Raw genomic sequence first — 23,409 nt, forward strand, 5'->3', positions numbered from 1 at the left:
TGGCAGGGCTGGGGTTTGGGTCTAGAAAGCCCCTTCTCTTAACCACCCCGCCATACTGCCTCACATAAGCTCATTAGATGCTTCACACCTACAATCATGGGATGCTGGTTTATGAACATTTGAGTGTCTTCTAACATTAAATGCAAACTGTCAAATTTGTGCTTTTATTTGTAGATGAGTAAATGAAAATGAAGTGAGCATAGTTACAGAGTATAGTTTTCCATCCACTTAAATATGGCTCCCAAACAGAAGCATAAGGAATCACATTCAGATGCTTGTCAGCTGTAAAGTGGGGTGTGTGAGCAAGGGCTTTTCTAAGTTTTGTAAAAGACTTATTTTCTATTTCATCATCCCCCAGGGTATTTTATCACTTAATGACTCCGAAGAGAAACCTTTGAAAGGACAGTAGTTATCAGAACACTTACCTGTCTTGAGTAACTGCACTATTTCTTAAAATTTCCAGTTCATTTAATGACATTTTATGCCTTTCTTTTATTTCATTGACTTTCTGGTGAGCTTTGTGAAGTAGGTTAATAAATTTGTTTCTTTCATTTCGAATAGTGTCATACAGTTTAGCAAACTCTCTGAGTCTGTGAAAATACAAGTGTTTTTGAAATTTGTGAAATAAATAGGTTTTTCTTCCCCCAGCCAACTAGATAAGTCCTCATGTAATTCTTTTACCTCCGATGAATTTCTCGTTTTTGCTTCCTGTGTATCCGGATTTCAAGATCCTTTGCTTTGATCTCCCTAGCAATGTTGGCATATTTTTGCTGAAATATAGAAATTAATAGTGAGATTTTAAAAATAGTCTACCACCAACAGCATATGGATACTCCCAGCCTCAACCCATCTCATTACTGTCCATTAAGGACAATTCTATCTTCATCAGCTGGGTCGTGCAGATCACGGGGAAGAGGAAAGGGGGAGGGGGATGAAAATTGACTGGCCAGCTGAACTGAATCACATTGGCTAGGACAGAAGGTTAATTAAAGGAGAGAAAGATCGAGAGAGGAGGAAAAGAAAGGAGACTGCCCAGGTTGGTTTGAGGAAAAGTTCGGGAAACTTTTGAAGAGCGGAGGAATGATTGTGGACAGCACAGCCGGGGTGGGTGAGTGAGGAATTTGTGGAAGATGGATGAGAGAAGGGGACTTGGAGTCAGTTTTGATAAATGTTACGAGTTGAAGGCTCTGTGATATTTTGTGAGACTGAAGCCATGCTTTTAAAGTGCTTTTCCATTTGTTTGTACGGTGGGTGTGTTTTCCTGCACAACGAAGCGCCATGCTGAGCCTAACCCCATAGGGAGCTGAAAAACAGATTACACATGAATATTTTAAAAGACGGCAGTTATATCTCCAAAGTGCTCAACATATACCAAATGTTAAATGCGCTAGTTACGTTCTTCAAATACAAAGATGCTGGGCCCTTTATCTAGGGTGAGAAACGTATTCAAAGAAGTACAGTATTTTGCTAGTAGAAACCAGAGGAAATAGTTTCTGCTGGCCTTCTCTTAAGGACCGCGAGAGCAAAACCCATATGGGTATTCAAAAGAAACTAGGCATCAGAGCCAAGATTGACATGTAGCAATTTTATGTTGTTCTCAGTGAGAACGGGAGTCAGGAAGAAACTAATATTATTTAAGTAACTGCGTGTATGAAGAATTAAAGAGGTAAAAAATGTAGTGTCATCCCCTCCATCTTGGAGGTAGTAGTAACATTGACTTTTTTTCCCCTTCACCTTTTATCTTAGGGATATGGATGAGAGGTGAAAATAAATAAGATTGACTCTTGTCTTAAGGAAATTATAGTTTATTACAGCCGATCTTTAACAGACTAATTCCCAATGCTAAGAATACTTAAGGAAAACAATATTTTTCCTTTATTGATTTCCATATTTCAAGAGAAATTGATCTTCTTTGAGAGAAATTAGAGAATTGAATTAGCTCATTTAGTAATGAGATTTGGCTGGCATAGATTAGTCACACATAGATAACACATGTATCAGTTTTTGAGGTTAATTAAAAGATGGTCTAGTTCATAAAACAGATCCATGTTCCTCGTAGTAAGTATCCCTCTGTCCTCTCCTCTCCTCCTTTTGCTCCTGTTCGTTCTCCCCTCAGGCAGCCTTCTTTCCCCCGTTCCTCCCTGTCCACTGCCTTTCCTTTCTTTACTGAAACGCAACTACCCCATGAACTCTTCTGGGCTTTGCCTCAGCTTCTGGGACCAGGGTCCAAACTGCTCAATAGGGATTAAGTGACCTTCACCACCTGACCTTTCCTGCTCTCTGGTCTCACTGTTTGACACCCTTTTCCCCATTTTCCCATGCCCCAGCCATGCTAAACTTCTTTTAGTTTCTCTCTGTCAAATGTTTTGGGTGGGTGGGTGGGTGGGAAATAAACAGTTAAAGGGCAATTTGAATAGTTTGCTGTGGGTTGTGTGATGTAGATCTTCACCCCAGTTTTCTCTCATCTGTATTTAACCTCATGGCTCACGAATGCTTTGATGTGTGAGTTCTTTCTGGAAAACAAGAAGAAATGCTACCCTGTGTGAATGCTTGCTCAGAATTAGACAAAGCTGCAGTCAGAAAGAGCCAACATCTGGGTCACATGGTAAATTCAGGTATTCTATTTTAGTAACATGTCATATCGTATTCATTTTTAACAGGGGACTTCTGGACACAATCCTTATGTGGAATAAATGATTCTAATATTAGAGTTTTAGCTAGCATGATAGGAGGGTTGTTTTTGCTATTGGTTTCCTTGTTGGTTTTGTTTGGGGATGTTGCACTGGGTCAGCTCTGGTACCTTGTCAGGAGCCCAGGAAAGTCATGGGGTGAAGCAGTTACTAAGGGTAATTGTCCTAGGATTGGTTTAAATGATGTTGGCTTGATGAACTTGGGAAAGAGAGTGGTCTAATGCTGTGGCTTCTGAGTTGTTCTGGGCAAATCACAATGGACTATGAGATGGTGGTGAATCACAGACACCTGCGCCTGTGCGCCTGTCAGCTGTGTTCCCTGAAGGCATCCACCTTATTCTTACTGAAATTGTCATCTGTTCAAATCCTCTGCTTGTTGTCATTGACCTAGTTCTTTTCCCCTCTAGATTGTTAGTTGTTGCCTGTTGAATCCTTGGAATATTTTTCAGTGCGTGATTGGGTTTTGTTTAGGGAAGCTGTATAGTCACTGAACTTGAAGGAGACTTAAAATCATAGTTTTCTGATGAACATTGTATTAAAAGGAGGCTACCCTGGACTCCTGTGGTAATTAGTGGATGGTTACAAAAATGCAGTTACCTGAGCTTTCAGGAAATCCTTGGATTTTTGCTCTTTCTCGTCAATTTTGATTTGAGTCATACGGACAAGGTTGAATACCAGCTCTCGCATGTTTTCTTGCTCCTTTAAAAGCTTGTTTTCTTCAGCAAGTTGCTGTTCTAGTAACTTAGACTCAGCTTCTGACAGGATTTTCTTTTGAAAAAACACAAATATTATAATGCATTATTTGAAAGAATACACTAAGGCCAGTATCTCAGACTACTTTTTAAATTTTCTATGTAGAGATTATTTTGTTAAAACACAAAAAGTAACTCTGCTGCCTTAGCACCAAGTACTTTCTTTATCTTATTAAAAAAATGTGCAAACATGATAACATGTTTAACGCAGAACTTTTTCTTATTCAGACTGTATTTTCAAGTAATTTTTTGAAGAGAAATAAAAGCGTGTTTTTTTTGGTTTATTTATTTATTTTTTAAAAGCATGTTTTAAAACACTTTGACAGTGGCTTGAATAAGCAAAATTTGAAATTAGATGTGACTGAAATAAAACATTTATTGTTCATTTTTAACCAGTAGGCTTTTTACTTTAAAATCTCATGAATCTGTATAATTTTTGCTGGTTAAAACACATTCTTTTTTTTTTTTTCCTCCAAATTTTAATATGGGTTTGGCGTGGACTTTGAGAGAAAGAAACAGACCCACATTAAGTAGGATCATATTCTCTTTGATGACTCTCCTATTAATGAGGTTTCATGGAACACAGTTAAAAACACAAGTTTGCTTTAATCATTCTTAGATAGAAGCTTACGTGAAAGTTGATACTAACCTGCTGGGTCAAATTCCTCTTAGCCACTTCAACTTCCTTATGGAGCTCTCGCCTTCTCTCAGTTAATGTAGAATCATCTTTAGGGATAGCTTCAATCTGGAAATCAGAGTTGAAAATAGGTATTTATACCTATTGAAAGAAACCTTCAGTGTCATGTAGTCAACCCTGTCACGACCTTTTGCAAATGGTAGGGAAGTTATGATTCTTACTCTTAAAGGAATTGCCTATTATGCTGAATATTCTTTATAAAGTCACGGTAAACTAAAATATGAAGACTTGTCAAAAATCTATAATTCACCAGCTGCAAATATTCTATTTCTCATTCATTTGGAAATAAAAACTCTTACTAGTAACAGTTGCTAACATTTATAGAGTACGACTATGTGTTAGGCAAAGTTCTAAGTGCTTATATATATGGTCTTATTTAATCCTCACATAACCCCATGAGGTAGGTTATATTATCTCCAATTGTACAGATGAGAATGAGGAACAAAGACATTTAAGCACCTTGCCTCAGTGACGTATGTGCGAACCCAGGCAGTTAGATCCCATGGTCCTAACACTGTATTTTACTGCCTCTCTAACTCATGACTCAGCTCTTTGGAAACATGCATATTCAAATGATATTTATCATACTTATAAAATCTGAATTCATTTATGAAACACTATAGATTTCAAATTAGGAACTATTAATAGGAACTATTAACAGAATAGTTGGAACTATTAATAACAGAATAGTTGGCTACTCTTATGTAGTAGTTTGAGTACCTGGAAAGTTCTTACACAAAAGAAAAACCTCTTAACTTTTTTGTTGATACTTGAAACTCCACCATTGTATTTCAGTTGTACTGGCTTGTGCTTTTGTCCTCTGTTGAAGTACTTTGAAGAGAGGGCAACATCTTATTCTATCAGTCTTTGCTGTCTTATTAGGAATGAGCTTATCAGATTCTTTATGGTGGAGAAGAGAGCAGAGAGAAGAGGACACGCAGCAACTGATGGGGAAGGAGTACCATCCAGGGTTACAGGAAGGGTTATCTTGGGGTGCTGAGTGCATACTTGACTCAGAGCAGACTTAGAGTTGGATCTTCACACCAAAAGCAATCTGATGTGGTTCATTTCCTACTGTGACAGCACACACTTCTAGGCACCAGGATTGAATATTGACTAAAATTTGTCCCAGGAAGGGCAGATCATACTCTTTAGTGATTTGAGGGTCACTAAACAGGATCCCTCTGAAGTTTACGCTACTCTTTTAAAGTAGCTGAAGTGTGTTTTGGATGTCCCACAATCAGGAACCTGTGCATTGGCAGTAGCATCTTTTGTACCCACAGATGCCCAACGACATCCTGCTTTCCATGGCCTCTCCTAGCGTGGAGAGCTAGCTGCTGAGAAGCATGCACTGGACTTAGGAAGATGAGACATGGTCTTGTGAAATCCATGTAACAATATATAGAACTTGTGATTCTGATGAGCAGATAATTGCTACAGCAGGTCAGAAAATGGAGAGCTCAACGTAGAATTGAATAATCAGGAAAGATTTCATGGAAAAGTTAAGAAGCCAGCGAGGAAGACTTTGATTTCTCCTTCTGGAAAGTAGAGTTAATTCTTCCTGGACAGATTGGAGTCCAGCAAGCATCTTGGTGTCTGACTATTTCTCTGCCATTGGTGTCCAGGAGTGGGCTACTCCAAATGATTTTGCTCCCAAGTGTAGGCAAATCTATACATGTATACTAATGGGGACTAGAGGAGCTTATAAGCTTTCTACAGAAGATATGATGAGAGCACACTCATCAACTACTCTGTCAACTAAAGGCTCCTGACAAATTTTCCTGGATTCAGGTCTCAGACATTCAGGTTTCTTCCAGTGTTTCAAATTACAAACAATACTGCAGTGAATGATACTAATTTTTGAACTCTGGCTAACTGCTTCTCTGACACATTTCTCAACTCTCCACAAACCCACCCCTCTAGTTTCAGGAAGGAATTAAGTATGCTTGGTTTGTGGAAGAGGTAACAAGGTAAGCCATTGGTAGCAGAGAGCCTGCTGGCTGCCTAGCTAATATCTACGCTCCACACTGACCTTACTAACAGAACCCCAAGTTTGTTCAGAGCTGCAATGTATCAAAAAATCTTCAAACTCCTTTGCACTTGGGGGTGACGAGGTGAGCCAGGACAGGCCAATAAAATGTAAGTGGAAATCTCCTGGATAGGGCTCCTGGGAAAGTGACTGTTTTCCTGTTAAAAAGACAGAGTCCTCCAAGTCATCTGCCATATGCATCTTGCTCTCTGCCCTTCCCCACTTCTGTGTGATTTTATGCCCAAAGGCAGAATGGCCATTTTGTGACCTTGGAGAAAAAATATATACATGTTAAAGATGACAGAAGAAAAAGCTAAGAGGATCCTGGACTTTTCATTATGTGAAACTACCTGGTGTGTGCCTATCTCTGGATTTTTTATTATGTGAATAAAACAACCCTCTATTTACTTCAGCTACTGTAATTGAGTTTGTTACTTCTTGCAGCCAAATTGTAAACCTAATTGATATACGTTTTGAAAGGAAATCTTTCTAAGGTAATCTGGAAAATGGGCTGGAGTTAGACTGAAGCTTCCGTTAATGGGAAAGGGAAAAAACTGATCAAGTATAAAAGTTCTAATTATGTTCTAATATTGAGGTAAAATTTACCATTGTTTTTGAGCCCCAAACTGCATATATCAGGTTTTGTAAGCTTATTTATTTTAGTTCTTTGTTTTGATTTTTATAGAGTAGCATTTCATATTTAAAAAAAAATTAATGTGTGTTCATTGTAACCAAAAATAAATAAATAAAACAGTAAGTAAAGTAAGAAATTAAACATCTTCTGCTCCCCACCTCTACTTCAGATGTTACCAGGAGGCAGCATTAATAGATTGGTGTCTGTTCTTCCTGACATTTTTAATATATGAATAAACATCAGTAACTTTCATAAAGTTAAGAAATTAGACATATTCTGTAGTAAACATCCCAATTATTTTATATCAGTGAACCTTTCTTTAAGGCTCTGATGTTTTTCTAAAATATTTCAAATTTTCATGAGGTTTGTGGCTCAGAATTCTGGGAGAGTCTCTACAGTCAAAGGCCTAAGAGAATCAAACAACTGTCCCTAGGGGGAAACAAATTTTGAAGAATAGGCTGAGCCCCTCATGCTTATCTTTTTTTATCTTTTTGTTTTCGGATTGCATGCAAGTTTGAAATGTTCATTCAGGCTGGGAGTGACTGGCCTGACCCACTGTTTTCAAGTACTGCCAGCCAGCGTAGGACTATGGCTGGGCTAATTATAAGTCATAAGTTCAAAGAGGAAATTAGTCTGTCCCTGAAACTGAAGTAGGACAAAAACATAGACTTTTCTTGAAAGCACTGAAGGAAAAGCATTTTAATATATTTTCATTTCTGTTAGTTCTACATTATATGAGTGTTATTTTATGAGCTTAATAGCTCATTAGTATTCTAATATAAATAGCACTTCTTTATTAAAATATGAACAACTTGTGAGCATTCTACCACAGTTTCCTCTTTGGTGAAGAGCCATTCCTGATATATTTGTGTCCAGTCAGATCAGTCTATAGTGGCAAACCTCATCATCAGAAACAGCATCCAGTTAGCTTTACAGTATCCCACTCTTAAATATAAGCAGATAGATAAGGATTACCAGATATTTGAGAAAAGTTTCTAGTAAGAAAGAGAAAAGAACAAACAAGGACACCAAAACGAACAAAAAACCAGGAAGATGTAATCTGAAGAAAGTTGTAATTTGCAGAAAGAAGAAAAAGATAAAAAACTATCATTAACATTCTCAGTGAGATAAGAGAAGATATGAAGTAAGAATAAGAATACTATAAGAAATAAACAGGAGAAAAAGAGATCATGGAAATTTAAAATATGATAGCAGAATGTAAGATTAAATAGAATGACTGGAAGAAAAAGTTGAGGAAATCTCCCTTGTAACAAGTCCAAAAAACAAAAGAATGAAAAATAAGAGAAAAAAAATGACAAGAATGTTAAAAGACTCTTTTAGAAGGTCTAACATCTGGGTAATAGGGGTCCCAGAAAGAGAACAATAAAATAAAAGTGGACAAAATTGGAGAAATTATTTAAGACAAAGTCTCAGAATTGAAAGACATGAGTTTCCATATACAGAGAGCCCACTAAGTGTCCAGCACGATGGCTAAAAGTAGAAGCCCCACAAGTGGGAACTTCATTGTGAAATTTTAAAATTTTAGAGGCAAGTAAAAAATCCTACAAGTTTCCAGCATGGAAAAAAAAACAAAAAAAAACAACTGGTTTCAAACAAAGGATCAAGTATCAGAATTGACACCAAGTTTCTTAGTAGTGACTTTAGACGATAAAAGACAAATTGATCAATGCTTTCATTATGAGGAAAAATAATTTCCAATTAAAATGTCATATCCACTTAAAGTATTAATTATCTATGAACTAGAGTGAGGATAAAATATGTTCTGACATGCACTTTCTGACACACAGGTCTTAACAAACTACTTTCCATTCACCTTTCTTAGGAAGCTACTGGAAGACATGCTCCTCCCACAAAAAGAGAATAAGCCAAAAGAGAAATAGAAGAGACACATGAAATAGGGGATCCAACATAGGAGAGAGGTAAAAGGAGTCACCAAGATGATGGAGTAAGGCTCCTAAGCTGGGGAGTGTACATGTAGAGAAGTGAGACCAGTTTGTTACAGATCAGAAGGCTGAGAAGGGAAAAGCAGCTTCTGAGATCTGGGAGTTGGCACTCACAGCTGGGCCTTGGTGTTCTCCTACTGAACACAAACAATTTCACAGAAAATCACCGTCAGACAAGACGATTCTATGATCATAGAAAAAAACAAGACCACTCTGTATTTGTCTTTGGTCACAGACAAAAACATGAACATTTTCCAAGCCACAAAATATCACGTATTCCCATCTCACAGTCTTCCTTACCAACTACAGCTTTAGCTTTAATCTAGTCTTTTCTCTTAAGATTTATTAAGATACTCAATCATAGAATTAACCTCACTTTCTGACAATATTCAAATCTAGGGCAGAGTCCCATTTTCTTAAACCATCCCCCAAAACATATAACACAAGCCCAAATCCTGTAAGGCCTTTCTAATACCCAGTACTGAGATACTCTACTGTTCCCCCTGGTGAGTGTTTTCCCTTGCTGCAATGAGTAATAAACTCAACTCATTCAACCACGGATATGTTCCTACTGGACTTTGGCTGGAGGTTACCGAAAAGTCTCAAGTGATTTCTTCAAGAAGGTTAAATGAATAGACTACCAAATATGTTTTAACATGCTGAGAGAAAATTTATACAATTAGAGGACAGTTTGGTGTCAAACTAATTATAAGTATACAGAAAACTACAAATAAAAAAAACAGAATGTTTATAAATTTGGGGGAACACAAAATTTTGTAAGTAATTATCTAATATGACTCAGGTGTGAATAACCTTTATTCATAATAATGTAAATATGAAATTTCAAAATTGTTAAAATTATGTCATGAGGCTATTTATTGTGTGGAGGGACAAGAAATGTGTGTGTTAAACAGGGGTATAAAGAAAGCTTAATCCTCACCTTTTATAGTGAGAAGTAAAAATAATCAGGTCTAAAACTGAAAAATCAAGGAGTAGCATTATTAGTATATTACTTAGACTATGAAGATATATCACAAGAATCAGCTAAAGGAATACGACTTGATTAAGACTAGGAAATATATGGTGTATGTGCTGTCATCTATCTTTCTATACCTGAGGCAGACATCACTAATCAACTGCAGAGCTGATAAGACTGCTGAGTCTCAGAATCCTTTGCAACATGGTCACTACAAGGAGCTACCACCAGCTGAACAGAACTGGCACTTGCCTTCCTTGGACCATATGATCTTTATGATTCCTCTCAGTTCTTTCATTCTATGATTATGTAAAATAAAGAACACTGAATGTCTTGGTCAGGTGACACATGAAAGTATCATTTAAAAATATTAATTTAGTAGCAAAATGGAGGATAGATTGGACATGAAAGGAACAGAACCTGGGGAGAACAGCTGATGGGCAGTGGAAGTCATTCAGATGATGCAGAGAGGATACTAAGAGGCATTTCTGAGCGTTGTCAACAGGGCCTGCAGGTGCCATCCTCTCCATTGGAATGAAATAGCCATATTCAAAGTCTTATCCTGATTATAAAATTTTCTTGAGCCTTTGGAAAAGTTTATACAGGAAGGAAAGCAACATTTATTTATTGGTATCATATTCTTAGTACCACACACCTTCACATGTGTAATCACTTTTATTCCTTGCAATAATCCCAGTTCAAAGGTTGGAAATGCCTAACATCAGAAGCTGTTCCATGGATCTAGGATTTAAACCTGACTCTGTCTGACTTGAAGCTGATGCTCTCCTCCGTATAGTTCTGTTGTCACAATTGTCTTTAACACTGGAAGGGAGTCATTAAGAGAGAGATGCAGAATCACTTCTAAATCAGAGGAGAGAAAAATGAAACTTCTAGAAAACTACAAATAAAGGAAAAGTGCTGTTGGGAAAGGCAGTCTCCTGCATGCAGTCTTTCCACCCCCACTTGGCCACATAAGAGTGGGCTTTGGGCCTAGAACACTTCTTTACAAAGCGATAGAGAGTCCACACAGCCTGTGCTGGGTTTATCACCTTGTGTGGGAGTATCTTTCCCTGTTTCAGGCACATTGAGAACTCCTTTGTTCTGCTTAAGCCTGTATGTCAATGGCCCTCAGGCACACCCCCAGTTTTCAGTATTTCAGACTCCACAAGGTAGGGGGTGGTGGTCAATGTTCCTTTCGCTGTGGTAAGACAGTTGTGAACATAGGCCAATCGCCCTGAGCTAGCTGTCAGGAGAGACTGCTGGCCACGGGGGACCAATGCCCACTATTGAAGCTGATCTTCCTCTGTCTCTTCTTTATGTAGGTAAAGTGTTGTTCCGTCCAGTGCTTGACTATTGTGTTTTCCTTGGTGACTCCAATACCAAGATGCAACGGGCCTCCTCCCCAGGACTGGTAAGTGGTGCATGGCGTTCTGCTCCCTTGGGATTGATGACCTGCATGGTATACAGCTTGACATGTACGTACAGAAAGTGACATATTTACTTGGTTATAGGATTTTGTTGTTGTCGTCACAATCTTGGGCATGGTTTTGTGTTTAGAAAGAGAATAACCTTGCAGAGTCATACTATTCCAACCCTTAAAACATGACGGTGAATGTCAGAGCAAAACCTCTAGTCACTGAGGGGACTGTATTAAAGTGTAGATATGGGGTTTTATTTCTCTTCAGGGCCAAATGGAAGTCAACAGGAGCCACGATTAAATGCAGAGGTGTACTGTAATGTGTAGTATGATTTCCTGAGAGTGTGATGTCTTCGATTAAGGAATCCTCCATATTCCAATTTGTCATTGTTTTACCTAACCCCAGCAAAGTCTCTCTCCCTATGGCAGGCCCATATTCTCTTTTTTTTTTTTTTTAAAGCCCAATAAAAATCATATATATTTCTTGGTACTGCATGACCAACTGTATTTCAACATACAGAAACAAACAGAGCCCACTCTACGTTAGTAATTAGATGGTAGAGCACTTAAGGCTTCTCTTGATTAAAAGCCAAGAATCTTATTTGCATTTCTTTGAAGGAAAAAACCGTAATAAGGACAAACTATTGGCAAAGTGATGGACCAAACAGAGAGGAAATTATAATTACAGACTTCAGAGTTCAGTTTAGGATGTATATGTGTGTTGCTTTTGTTTTATTTTATTTTTTTTACACTTTTCACACATCTCATTTATTTATCTATTTTGGATATATTTCATTTTTTTATTGAAGTATAGTTGATTTACAATGTTGTGTTAATTTCTGCTGTACAGTAAAGTGGTTCAGTTATACATATATATACATTCTTTTTTTGAATATTCTTTTCCACTATGGTTTATCACAGGATATTGAATATAGTTCTCTGTAATATACAGTAGGACCTTGTTGTTTATCCATTCTATATATAATAGTTTGCATCTGCTAATCCCAAATTCCCAATTCCTCCCCGACTGCGCCACCAGGGAAGCCCCCATCTGTATGTATTCTTAACAGAAATGTCTATTTAGTTCTTCTGCCTATTTTTGGATTGGGTTGTTTGTTTTTGTTGTTGTTGAGTTGTATGAGCTGTTTGTATATTTTGGAAATTAATCCCTTGTTGGTTACATCATTTGCAAATATTTTCTCCCCTTTCATAGGTTGTCTTTTCGTTTTGTTTATGGTTTCCTTTGCTGTGCAAAACCTTGGAAGTTAGATTAGGTCCCATATTTTTTATCTTTGCTTTTATTTCTATTGCTTTGGTAGACTGTGTATGTTACCTCTTAAGTGAGAGTTTGAGGAGTAGGGATTATTTATCCATTTGGTGTGGGATATATAGGCCCCTGTTGTGTTCCCTGAACAGTTAGAGTTACCCCAAGTAGTTCAGACTCTTAAACATATGCACTCACCCTTGGTTCTTTATACTCCGTGAAAAATTGCCTCTTCTAGTCATTGGTCATTCTTTTCTCTTCCTTCTGATTTTTCTTTTATCAGTTTTACCTGAATACACTTTCCAGTCTACATTCATTGACCAAAAAAATAATCTTGCAATGAACATTTTTTTTTAGTCATTTAAACCATTATCTTCAACTCTCTTTTTCTTTTTTGAAGTAGGCACTAGGCCATTATTTAGTTTTATTTTATGAACACTCAAACTTTCCAAAATGTTGTACAAATCAGTTGCCTTGAGAGGAATGCCAGAACCCCAGCTATTCTGAGCTGAGAAGCCAGCACAAGGAGAGAGACCCTAGAGCATTCATCAAAGCAAAGTAAGTGACCAGAGCAAGTGAGGCTGGATTATTTCTTCCAAAATGACTTTGCTTTTCAGTTTGGTGTTCCTGGGAGCAGCAGAGTCCTGGGCTCAGGATATGGTCGGTCATTTCTACTTTGCATTAAATGCTTACTCCTGTGTGCTTTGTGTTGGGAGCAAATTAGCAAGATTCTCCTCTCAATCCAGAATTGAGTTTAGACACTGAGCACTACTGCCTACTCCCCACAACCTCATGTTTCTTACCGTGGAGGTGGTCCTTTTACCAATGGATGGAGGCCCCTGGCCAGTGAGGTATCCTCTACTATGCTTGGAACTTACTGGGCAATGAGCGCCACTGAGGTGAGCCTTTGAGTGAAGGCAGAAAACAGGGTTCAGAAGGTCTCCTTGTTTCTAATTATAGCTTCTCAAATAGGCTGCATTTATTTCCATATCCCCAGTGGCTCTGTGTCACATGTAGTTAGCACTACTGTTGTTACTAAGAGGTAACATGTCCACTTGCTGTCTGCCTGGGAAGGTGTTAAAGGTTGTATATTCATTATCAAATTTTTTTTCAGTTTTAATATTTTTTAAATTGAAGTATAGTTGATTTACAATGTGTTAATTTCTGCTGTATGGCAAAGTGATTCAGTTATACATATATATATACACATTCCTTTTTAATATTCTTTTCCATTAAGGTTTATCATAGGATATTGAATATAGTTCTCTGTGCTATACAGTAGGACATTGTTGTTTCTAATTTTTTTATTAAAAAAAAATTAGCTATAGTTGATTTACAATATCGTGTTAGTTTCAGGTGTACAGGTTCAGATTCTTTTCCATAATAGGTTATTACAAGATATTGAATATAGCTACCTGTGCTATACAGTAAATCCTTGTTGTTTACCTACTTTATATATGTGGGTATTTATCTGTTAATCCCATACTCCTAATTTATCCCTCCCCCTCCCCTTTCCACTTTGGCAACCATAATTTTTTTCCTATATCTGTGAGTCTATTTCTTTTTTGTAAATAAGTTCATTTGTATCATTTTTTTAGATTCCACATATAAGTGATATCATATGATATTTGTCTTTCTGTGTCTGATTTACTTCACTTAGTATGATAATCTCTAGGTCCATCCATGTTGCTGCAAATGGCATGATTTCATTTTTTTATGGCTAATATTCTGTGTGTGTATGTATGTGCATGTATGTGCATATATATATATATATATATATATAACATCTTCTTTATCCATTCATCTGTTGATTGGACACTTAGGTTGCTTCCATGTCTTGGCTATTGCAAAAGTGCTGCTATGAACATTGGGGTGGATATATCTTTTCAAATTAGAGTTTTCATCTTTTCTGGATATATGCCCAGGAGTGGGATTGCTGGATCATATGGTAGCTCTATTTTTAGTCTTTTAAGGAACCTCCACACTGTTGTCCATAATGCTTGTACCAATTTACATTCCCACCAACAGTGTAGGAGGGTTCCCTTTTCTCCACACCTTCTCCAGCATTTATTATTTGTAGACTTTTTGATGATAGCCACTCTGACTGGTGTGAGGTGATACTTCATTATAGTTCTGATTTGCATTTCTCTAATAATTAGCAATGTTGAGCATCTTTTCATGTGCCTGAGGGCCACCTGTATGTCTTCTTTAGAGAAATGTCTGTTTAGGTCTCTGCCCATTTTTAATTGGGTTGTTTGTTTTCTTTTTTTTTTTTTTATTTTGAGCTGTATGAGCTGCTTGTATATTTTGGAAATTAATCTCTATCGGTTGCATTATTTGCAAATATTTTCTCCCAGTCCATTGGTTGTCTTTTCGTTTTGTTTATGCTTTCCTTTGCTTTGCAAAAGCTTATATGGTTGATTAGAGTCCCTTTGTTTATTTATGCTTTTATTTCTATTGCCTTGCAAGATTGACCCAAGAGAATTTATGTTAGAGAATGTTTTGCCTATGTTTTCTTCTTTTTTTTGTAATTTATGTATTTATTTTTGGCTGCATTGGGTCTTCGTTGCTGCACGTGGGCTTTCTCTAGTTGTGGTGAGCGGGGGCTACTCTTTGTTGCAATGCGCAGGCTTCTCATTGTGGTGGCTTCTCTTGTTGCGGAGCACAGGCTCTAGGCACGCGGGCTTCAGCAGTTGTGGCTTGCTGGCTCTGGAGCACGGGCTCAGTAGTTGTGGCGCACAGGCTCAGTTGCTCCGTGGCATGTGGGATCTTCCCGGACCAGGACTCGAACCCGTGTCCCCTGCATTGGCAGGTGGATTCTTAACCACTGCTCCACCAGGGAAGCCCCTGCCTATGTTTTCTTCTAGAATTTTTATGGTTTCATGTCTTATATTTAAGTCTTTAAGTCATTTTGAGTTTATTTTTGTGTATGGTGTCAGGCAGTGTTCTAATATCATTGATTTACATGAGGCTGTCCAGCTTTCCCAACACCACTTGCTGAAGAGACTGTTTTTTCTCCATTGTATATTATTGCCTCCTTTGCTGAAGATTAACTGACTGAAGATGTGTGGGTTTATTTCTGGGCTCTCTATTCTGTTCCATTGATCTATATGTCTGTTTTTGTGCCAGTGCCATGTTGTTTTGATTACCGTAGCTTTGTAGTATTGTCTAAAGTCTGGGAGGGTTATGCCTCCAGCTGTGTTATTTCTTGGGAGGTCCATCTTCTACCTGCCCATGCCTAGACTTGGCAAATGCTTCAGGGAGGAAAAAGCCTACCTGTCTCTGTTCACCTATGAAGTGTTTATGCTGTTTTAGAATTTACTTCCCACAACTCTCATATGTCTTTTTAAAATATCTGATTTTTAGTTTATCCATTTTTTCTGGCTACTATGACAGGAACCATGGTCTACTGCAATATTTCATATCTTAACTGGAAGTATAAATGGCAGAATTACATTTTATATTATGTTTATGTACCCCTTCTATTTTAGTTAATTGAGATTTTCTGGTAGAGACCAACTTAATTTTGTTTAGGGTGTATCATATTTTAGAACCAATATTGTGACTTTTATCAGTGTATAACTGCTTTTGAGATCACTAATAGGTATTTCTCTAAGTGGCAAATTATCTTACTGCTTCTATTTATCTTTTACTTTTAAGGGTAATGTTTTGTTGAGTCAGCATTAGCAAATATTTAACAGAGTGACTTTATTTACTACTGGAATCACCACAATAGATTACTAAAGGCAATGATAATTTTTTTCCTATTATTGTTTAAAGAAATCTTACTTATGGTTATTTGGTCAATAAACAGGGATTGTATTATCAATAAAAACAACATTTGCTGCTCCTAAGAGCTTCCTACTCATCACATCTAGGATTCCACTAGGTCTTAGAAGAAATGTTTTAGCTGCTAATCACTGTAAATCTCACCGTGATTGAGGTGGAGTACCAGAAGGTCTGTGTTTACCCAAAGTTCCAACTTAACATCCTAATGTGAAAGGCTTTGGGCTAAAATAGAATAGCTTGTAGTTAGCCAATACTTCAAGTAAGAATAACTTGAAAAGTTGGATTTAAAAAATATATGTGAACGTATGAGAGTTGCAAAGGTAAATAGAGTTAAAGTCTTCAAAGGTTCTAGCATTATCCAGGAAGTAGTGAAAGAATTTTTACTGGACTCTAATTTAAGGATGAATGGTGTCATCTTCAGGATAACCACTCGGGATGGAAAGAGAATGCAAAACTAATGCATATCAAAAATGGGGAAAATAGAACAATAGGAAATTGAACAATTCATCTTTTTGATTAACCCGAAAGAAGAAAAGATAGGAGAGAAAATGAGACATACAATAGATGGGACAAAGAAAAAGCAATAGTAATACGGTAGACATAAGCCCAAGTGTATCCATAATTACTTTAAATGTTTTTGGACTAAATACAAGAACTGAAAGGCATAAGTTTTCAGACTAGATATTAAAAAGTATATCCTGCATATGAAAGACACACCTAGATGAGGACAAAGAGAGAATGAAAGTAAATTGTTGGATAAGGAAATAATCATGCAAAATCTAACAACAATAAAAAAAAAACTAGTGTAATGGTTGATTGTACTAATATCAGACAACGTAAACTTTTATGGAAAAAAGCATTTCTATAGTTTAAAATATTTCATTGTCATAAAAGAATCAATCTACATGCAGGAATTTTAATAAAACTATTAAAAGTAGATGAGAAACATAAATACTGTTGTTTTATTTAATAATAACAAATAACTGTTCTATTTGTTTTGCAAAATTGTGAAAAGCACATTTTGCCCCATTGAGATAGGAAAAAAGGTCCATGAGTGCCATCTGACAGCAAGACCAAGACCTAGTTATTTAGACTTCTCATAACTCTAACCAGTTATTTTCACACTTTGCTAAATCTTGGTCTTTCAATCAGGATAGGCTAGGTTATGCTAAAGAAACAAGCCCAACTATCATGGCTCAAAAGCATGAAAGCTTATTTCTTGCTCTGACAAAGCCTGTGGCCAGTCAAGGTGATTCTCCACGACCACAGTTGGCTCAGCATTCCTGGATGCTTCCATTTACAGCATTTCCATGTCATCTTGTACTTCCACAATGGCCACGGGATGGGGGAAAGAGCTAGAGGGTCTCACACTGCTCCAGGATGGAAGGAACATGTGTCATTTCTGCCCACAATCCCTTGGCCAGAACCAATCATATGACCCTGCTCAATGACAGAGCGTACAAGGAAGTATAAACCTTCCATATTCCCAGAAGGAGAAGAGCATTAGGCTTATAGGTTAGGATCAGAAGTGTCTACTATAGCTGGAAACTCCTGTTTACATGTCTGAGGTCATGAACCTCCATAAGGTCAGGGACCATGACAGTCCTGAAGAAAACAGGTATGATTTCTGTACCCCCAGCTGCTTCATCTCAGAGATTGATCTCATTTTCACCAAAGGAAGCACTGACTAAGGCCTGGGCACAGGGATGCAGCCCTCTCAACAATCCACTGCCTTTTAGCACTGCTCGGCTGATTAGCACAGGGAGTGCCACGTGAGAGAGGAGGGAATCAGAGGCAACAGGACCAAAACCCCTCCATTTGGGAGTGCAGAGGTAGTAAGAAAGTAACAGCTATACTGAGCATTCTCTGGTTGTAGTACACCTCCGATACTGCACAAAATTATCCAGGTAGCCAGACATTGGGTTCTGATGGCCCTTGACTAATTGGAGGTACAGGCTGACTGTCCATCTATATTTACATGATCTGATCTTGTTTCTGACTATTGTAGTCTACAGTGACACCATTCTGGATCTGACTCTTTCAACTACTTCAAACATAGTGGTCCACTTGGTCCTACCCTGTAATGAACCCGTTAGCTCTTCCAGAGCCAGATGACCAAACTGCCTCCCCTGGCCAGGCTGCTGCTTGATCCCAATAAGACATTTCTCTAATCTTGGGCTAGCGAAAAGATTGAAACATACTATAAGACAGAGCCTCTATAACAGGTTTGATCCATTTTAAAGTTATCTTTTCTCTGTTCTTTTCCTTTCCCTCTTTCTTTATTGACAGCAAAAACAAATTCTTGAAATATTTTTGCTTAAAAAAGACAGTACTGAGGGAATTCCCTGGCGGTCCAGTGGTTAGGACTCTACGCTCTCACTGCCAAGGGCCTGAGTTCAGTCTCTGGCTGGGGAACTAAGATCCCACAAGACGCACCAGCGCGGCCCAAAGGAAAAAAAAAAACAAAACAACCAAACCAAAAAACCCAAAAAACAAAAAGACGTCGCAGAGCTTACAAACCCGATAGTGGTGTTTAGCACCCACCTCTAACAGAAGCCTTTGTTGCAGTGCTTGTGTTTGAGTGAGTGCATCCCAGGACACTTTCAAGAGTAGCTCCATTTTTTTTAAATTTCGAAAATCTCGCTCTTTCTCTCTCTGCTTACGGGAAAGTTCATCATGGTAGTTTTGCTTGTCAGTGAGACAGTTTCGTAAATTGAGATCCAAGATCCCTCTGTTCCAGGTAAAAAGAGAATATGAAAGTGATTTGTCATCAACTGCCCTTCATGTTTTTCAAGACAGTGTGCTCAGCAGGTGCATAAGGAACTATTTTCATGCTAGAATCAAATTGTAAGTCATGCCCAAAGCAGTTCTGTTTGCGAGTTCTTTGTCAGAGTCACAGCCACTAAAAAAACCCCAAATGGAAGAGCAAATTGGCAGAGGCAGAAGTTTCTAGTCTCCCTGAAATTTCGCTTAAAAATGGAAAATAACACTCTGCCAGAGACTCACACCACAAAATTGCTCCCATTAGGAAAAAAATCATGATTACCTCAGAATACAATAATTTTCAGGGAAAAAAGTCCCTCCATTATAGCACACTCCAGTGATAGAATTTCCCTGAGGCATGTTTTAGAAACTGAAAAAAGTGCGATAGATTGTGTCCTTAAGTTTTTGGGCACAGGAAATTGAGGGCAGTGAAGAATAAAGGATGGAGAAATACTTTGAAATGCTTTATTTAATAATATATTTTTATTAATGGTAAAAATGTAAACTTCTATAAAAATGTTTATTGAATCAATATAAATGTTTGAGATTATGTTTTGAATCCTCAAATACAAATTGAAGAAAATTTAGATGACAGAAACACATTAATATAACTAACCTTTCAGTTAGTGAAGTTGCTTCATTCTCTCTGGTTAATTCCAGTAGCTTGACCAACTGGTTATATTCTTGTTCTTTAATTTCAAGCAAGGCTCGTTTGCCTTCAACTTCCTTTATTGTGTCCTCCTTTTCTTCCATTACAGCGTTAATTTTGGTTTCAACTTTCTTTAGGGAGTCATTTAGCTCTTTGAGTTCATATTCCACGACCAGTTTTTTCTTTTCCATTTCTCTGTGAGGGATACATACATACACATATACATTTGTGCCCAACACACACATGAGTTTGCCTTATTTTGAGCCCAGGCTGTCTACCTATTTTTACTTTCTGACCAGGCAACAGAAGGGCTAGTCACAAATTCAGTGATCTCAGAAGTGGGGTGAAGACCACAGATGAGTGGGACTGAGGGGATATCTCCATTGAGTGCCACTGAGGGCAGGAATTTGTCCAGCCTCCCCACTTTCTCCCCAGATCCCCACTGCTACCGTCTCCTGGGATTCTGCCCTCATCCTGACCAGCCTCCCTGAATTGAGGTAAATTTCTCAACTTTGATGCTAGTGGGCTTGGCTTTTAGAAACGTTACTAGTGTCTGCTGCTTTTTTTCTCTCTTCTTTTAAGATCAGTCACCAGAGCAATCATAGTACTTCTCCAGATTTTTGTATCTTCACTTATCTTTACCCTTTTCGGTTCCTCTAAACCTTGAGAATTCCTCGGTGACTTCTGCCTCCAAATCTGCTCTGAATGCTTGGGGGTCTTACACACGTGAATAGCTGGCAAGTGAAGAGTTACTGTCACTTGGGCTTTAGGCATCTGGCTGGCCAACATATATCTAGACCATGAAACTCTACACAGTTCCAATCATTTATTCCATACACAGATCTGTTAAAGTCAGTTGGTGTTCTCCATAGAGATATGATATAAAATTGGAAAGAGAATATTGTCCCAAAATTAAGACATAAATGCTAGGAATGACAGTAATGTGCTGCACTACATTCTCCTGAAGAACTTGATATATACAACCTAGACAGGACCAAATGCAGATATTTCTAAAATTATAACAGTAATTCGGTGTGTTCAGTGGTTAATATTCTTGTTTTAGCATGCACACATAACTTGGGGGAGCGTGGGCTGGGAGGGATAAAAAATAAAATTAAGCCATACACTTTTTTGCGTGTTGTTTTTTCTATCTCTTTTCCAATTTGTACAGGAATGGATTGATGGTGGACCTCTTCAGCCTAGTAAAGAAATGCAACCATGTTAAATTATGTAGTCTTGGACCAGAAGCAGTCAAGCAAATTAAACAGGAAAGAGAAAAGAACTACGAGGTGTAGAATTCTTACTGCCTGTCCTGTACTATGCAGTGTGCTTTAATTATTCCATTTAATATTCATAATGACCTTACAAGATGGTAATGGTTGTTACCATTTTAAAGAGGAGCTGAGTGTAACACATCCTCTGGGCGCTCTGCATAGATTCCCTTTATGGAGGTACACCCATCCCTCAGAGGTTGCAGAGGCTGCTGACAGCTCATGCTTGTTCTCTCCACAGGATTGCCATGGCTGGCAGAGCTGCCTTGTCGGGGGATGGGGGGTGGAAGGTGGAGGGGAGCAGGCTGTGACCCATGTGGAGATATAGCAGCCCATCCCTCTGCCTCAGGGTGGAGCAACCACTGCGGTGCAATTCATGGCATCAGGTTGCCAGGAGGGTTCTCCTGAAACCGTATTTTGGCCCGCTTCGAACCCCACGTCTAGCCTGTTTCCCTCGCTACCCTATGGGATTCTCCTTAGAGCTCCTGCTCAGTGAATACTTGTCTTAATCTCTGCTTCTAGGGAACCCTGCCTAAGACCGGGGCTAAGTGAAGGTACGTAATTTTCCCAAACTCACACAGCTTGTAAATGGCAAGGCCAAGATCAGAAGCTCGTTTCGTCTCGCGCCACTTTGCACCGTGCTCTGTGGATTCGCGGAGGATTCACTTTTAGCCTCAAGGATCTTATGTACGTGGCAGGGGTTGTGGAAGAGCCCCTTCCTGCCTGAGCATCACACTGGACTTTGGGGTCTGGCGTAACACAGATGCTTGGGGTTGAGGACATCCCTGCAGTGTGGTGCGTTTCTCCCTGGGATCTTGCTCAGTCTTGAAGCAGATCTAAATTTTGTGAGGCTGAAACTTGTACAATCTGGGGAGCTCTTTTTTTTTTTTTTAAAGTATTATATATTTATTTATTTATAAAGTTATTTATTTATTTATGGCCGCTTGGGGTCTTCGTTGCTGCGCACAGGCTTGTCTAGTTGCGGCGAGCGGGGGCTACTCTTCATTGTGGTGCGCGGGCCTCTCATTGCGGTGGCTTGTCTTGTTGCAGAGCACGGGCTCTAGGCATGTGGGCTCAGTAGTTGTGGCTCGCGGGCTCTAGAGCGCAGGCTCAGTAGTTGTGGCACGTGGGCTTAGTTGCTCTGTGGCATGTGGGCTCGAACACGTGTTCCCTGCCTTGGCAGGTGGATTCTTAACCACTGTGCCACCAGGGAAGTCCTGGGGAGCTCTTTTTAAGAAAAAGAATCAACAGTTATAAATGATACTTAGGTTCAGGACCTTGGTGGTGGTTCGTGCATGTGAAGCCTTAGTTTCATTGGGTTCCTTGTAAATTCACCCGTGCTCAGTGCCTGTGTTCTGGGTGGCATCTGGGTACATCTTGGCCGACTGCTCTGACTCTTAAGGAAAAGGAGGTCAAAGTGAATCATAACTGTCCTCTAAGCCAAGGTGTCTCAGATGTAGTTTTAAGACATAAGTCTAGGTTACTTCGATTGTTTCGAGACCTATTATACAAAGGTTTCAAAATAAAATGAAATTTAATTATCTCCTAAAACATAAATACAGGCCCTGCATCACTTTCACGGTGAGAGGGAAGTGAAGTGGAATCAAACAAAGAAGGATGCAGTAATAACAGTATACAAAAGAGGTTAGAACATTTGCTTGCTCTTGAAGGAAGTGACTGTGTTTGTGACACTCATTTCCAATATTGAAGAATGCTTGCTGAGGTTTAGAGAGGCCTTTTCCCCAGGTCAGGACTCCAATTTAGAGTGATGCTACCAAACACTCCAGAGTCTTTTGTGAATTCCCAGAGCCCAGGTTTAGTTTGATAGGATCAGTCACAATGCAGAACATTTCAGTGTGTGTGTTTTGGTCTTTGTCAAACATTTGCAGTCAATCTTCATACCCATGCCCCTTTATGTCCTTGCAGGCACAGTGTTTAAATATTTATGAGCTGTGAGTAACATACCTTTAAGGTGACCTGAGATTCGAACAATTCTTCTAGTTCCTTCTGCTCCTTTAGTAATTGCTTTTGCTTGGATGTCAAATCTTCCCGTAAATTTTTAATTTCTAATTTCTTCTGCGTTACTTCCTTACGTAATTCTTCAGTGCTTTCTTTCAATATTCTCATCTTCTCCATTTCCTTTAAAAGTCATGAAAATTATCAGATTATACAGAGTCTGAGCAAACATTTGTCTTCTTAAAAATCAAATTAAAAATAATTTTACTCACCATCTTGATTATATTTGTTTTGAGATTCATGAATGAGTTCTTGCGCAGTTAAATGCAACCTATTATTTCTGACCTCTTCAATAAAGGCATGGCAATTATACTGCGTGTGCTAAACATTTCACATTAGATTTGAACTCATTTTTAAATTAATGCTCTTTTTTATCTTCCTACATTTTAAGTGTTTCCTTTTTCTGAGTTCATATTTATTTCATACCAAAAAGCGTTAGTAAAAATTCCCAGCCTTTTTTCTAGTAGCTTTGTGATTTGGCAACACCAGATGCAAATA

The 23,409-nt window shown here is 38.4% G+C and overlaps 2 protein-coding genes across 3 annotated transcripts in view; one reads left to right on the forward strand and one right to left on the reverse strand.

The window, feature by feature from the left end:
- GSAP (gamma-secretase activating protein) overlaps window positions 1-6,580 on the forward strand; it is a 109,242-nt gene extending 102,662 nt beyond the window's left edge. For both annotated transcript variants that reach the window (XR_003436540.1, XR_003436541.1), the window contains one exon: window positions 5,022-6,580. The gene's annotated coding sequence lies outside the window, so the exon portion shown is untranslated. The remainder of the gene's footprint in view (window positions 1-5,021) is intronic.
- Window positions 1-23,409, reverse strand: part of CCDC146 (coiled-coil domain containing 146) — a 109,549-nt gene that overhangs the window by 12,895 nt on the left and 73,245 nt on the right. The window contains exons 5-12 of the mRNA XM_027123813.1: window positions 22,861-23,034; window positions 20,750-20,823; window positions 19,592-19,819; window positions 18,757-18,943; window positions 4,092-4,187; window positions 3,288-3,458; window positions 682-770; window positions 426-590 (exon numbers count right to left, since the gene is read on the reverse strand). Of these exons, the coding sequence (XP_026979614.1) occupies window positions 426-590; window positions 682-770; window positions 3,288-3,458; window positions 4,092-4,187; window positions 18,757-18,943; window positions 19,592-19,819; window positions 20,750-20,823; window positions 22,861-23,034 (1,184 nt within the window). The remainder of the gene's footprint in view (window positions 1-425; window positions 591-681; window positions 771-3,287; window positions 3,459-4,091; window positions 4,188-18,756; window positions 18,944-19,591; window positions 19,820-20,749; window positions 20,824-22,860; window positions 23,035-23,409) is intronic.

Source organism: Aethalodelphis obliquidens, unplaced genomic scaffold, assembly GCF_003676395.1.
Source record: "Aethalodelphis obliquidens isolate GAN/ISIS:26980383/991018 unplaced genomic scaffold, ASM367639v1 scaffold27, whole genome shotgun sequence".
NCBI lineage: Eukaryota > Metazoa > Chordata > Mammalia > Artiodactyla > Delphinidae > Aethalodelphis > Aethalodelphis obliquidens.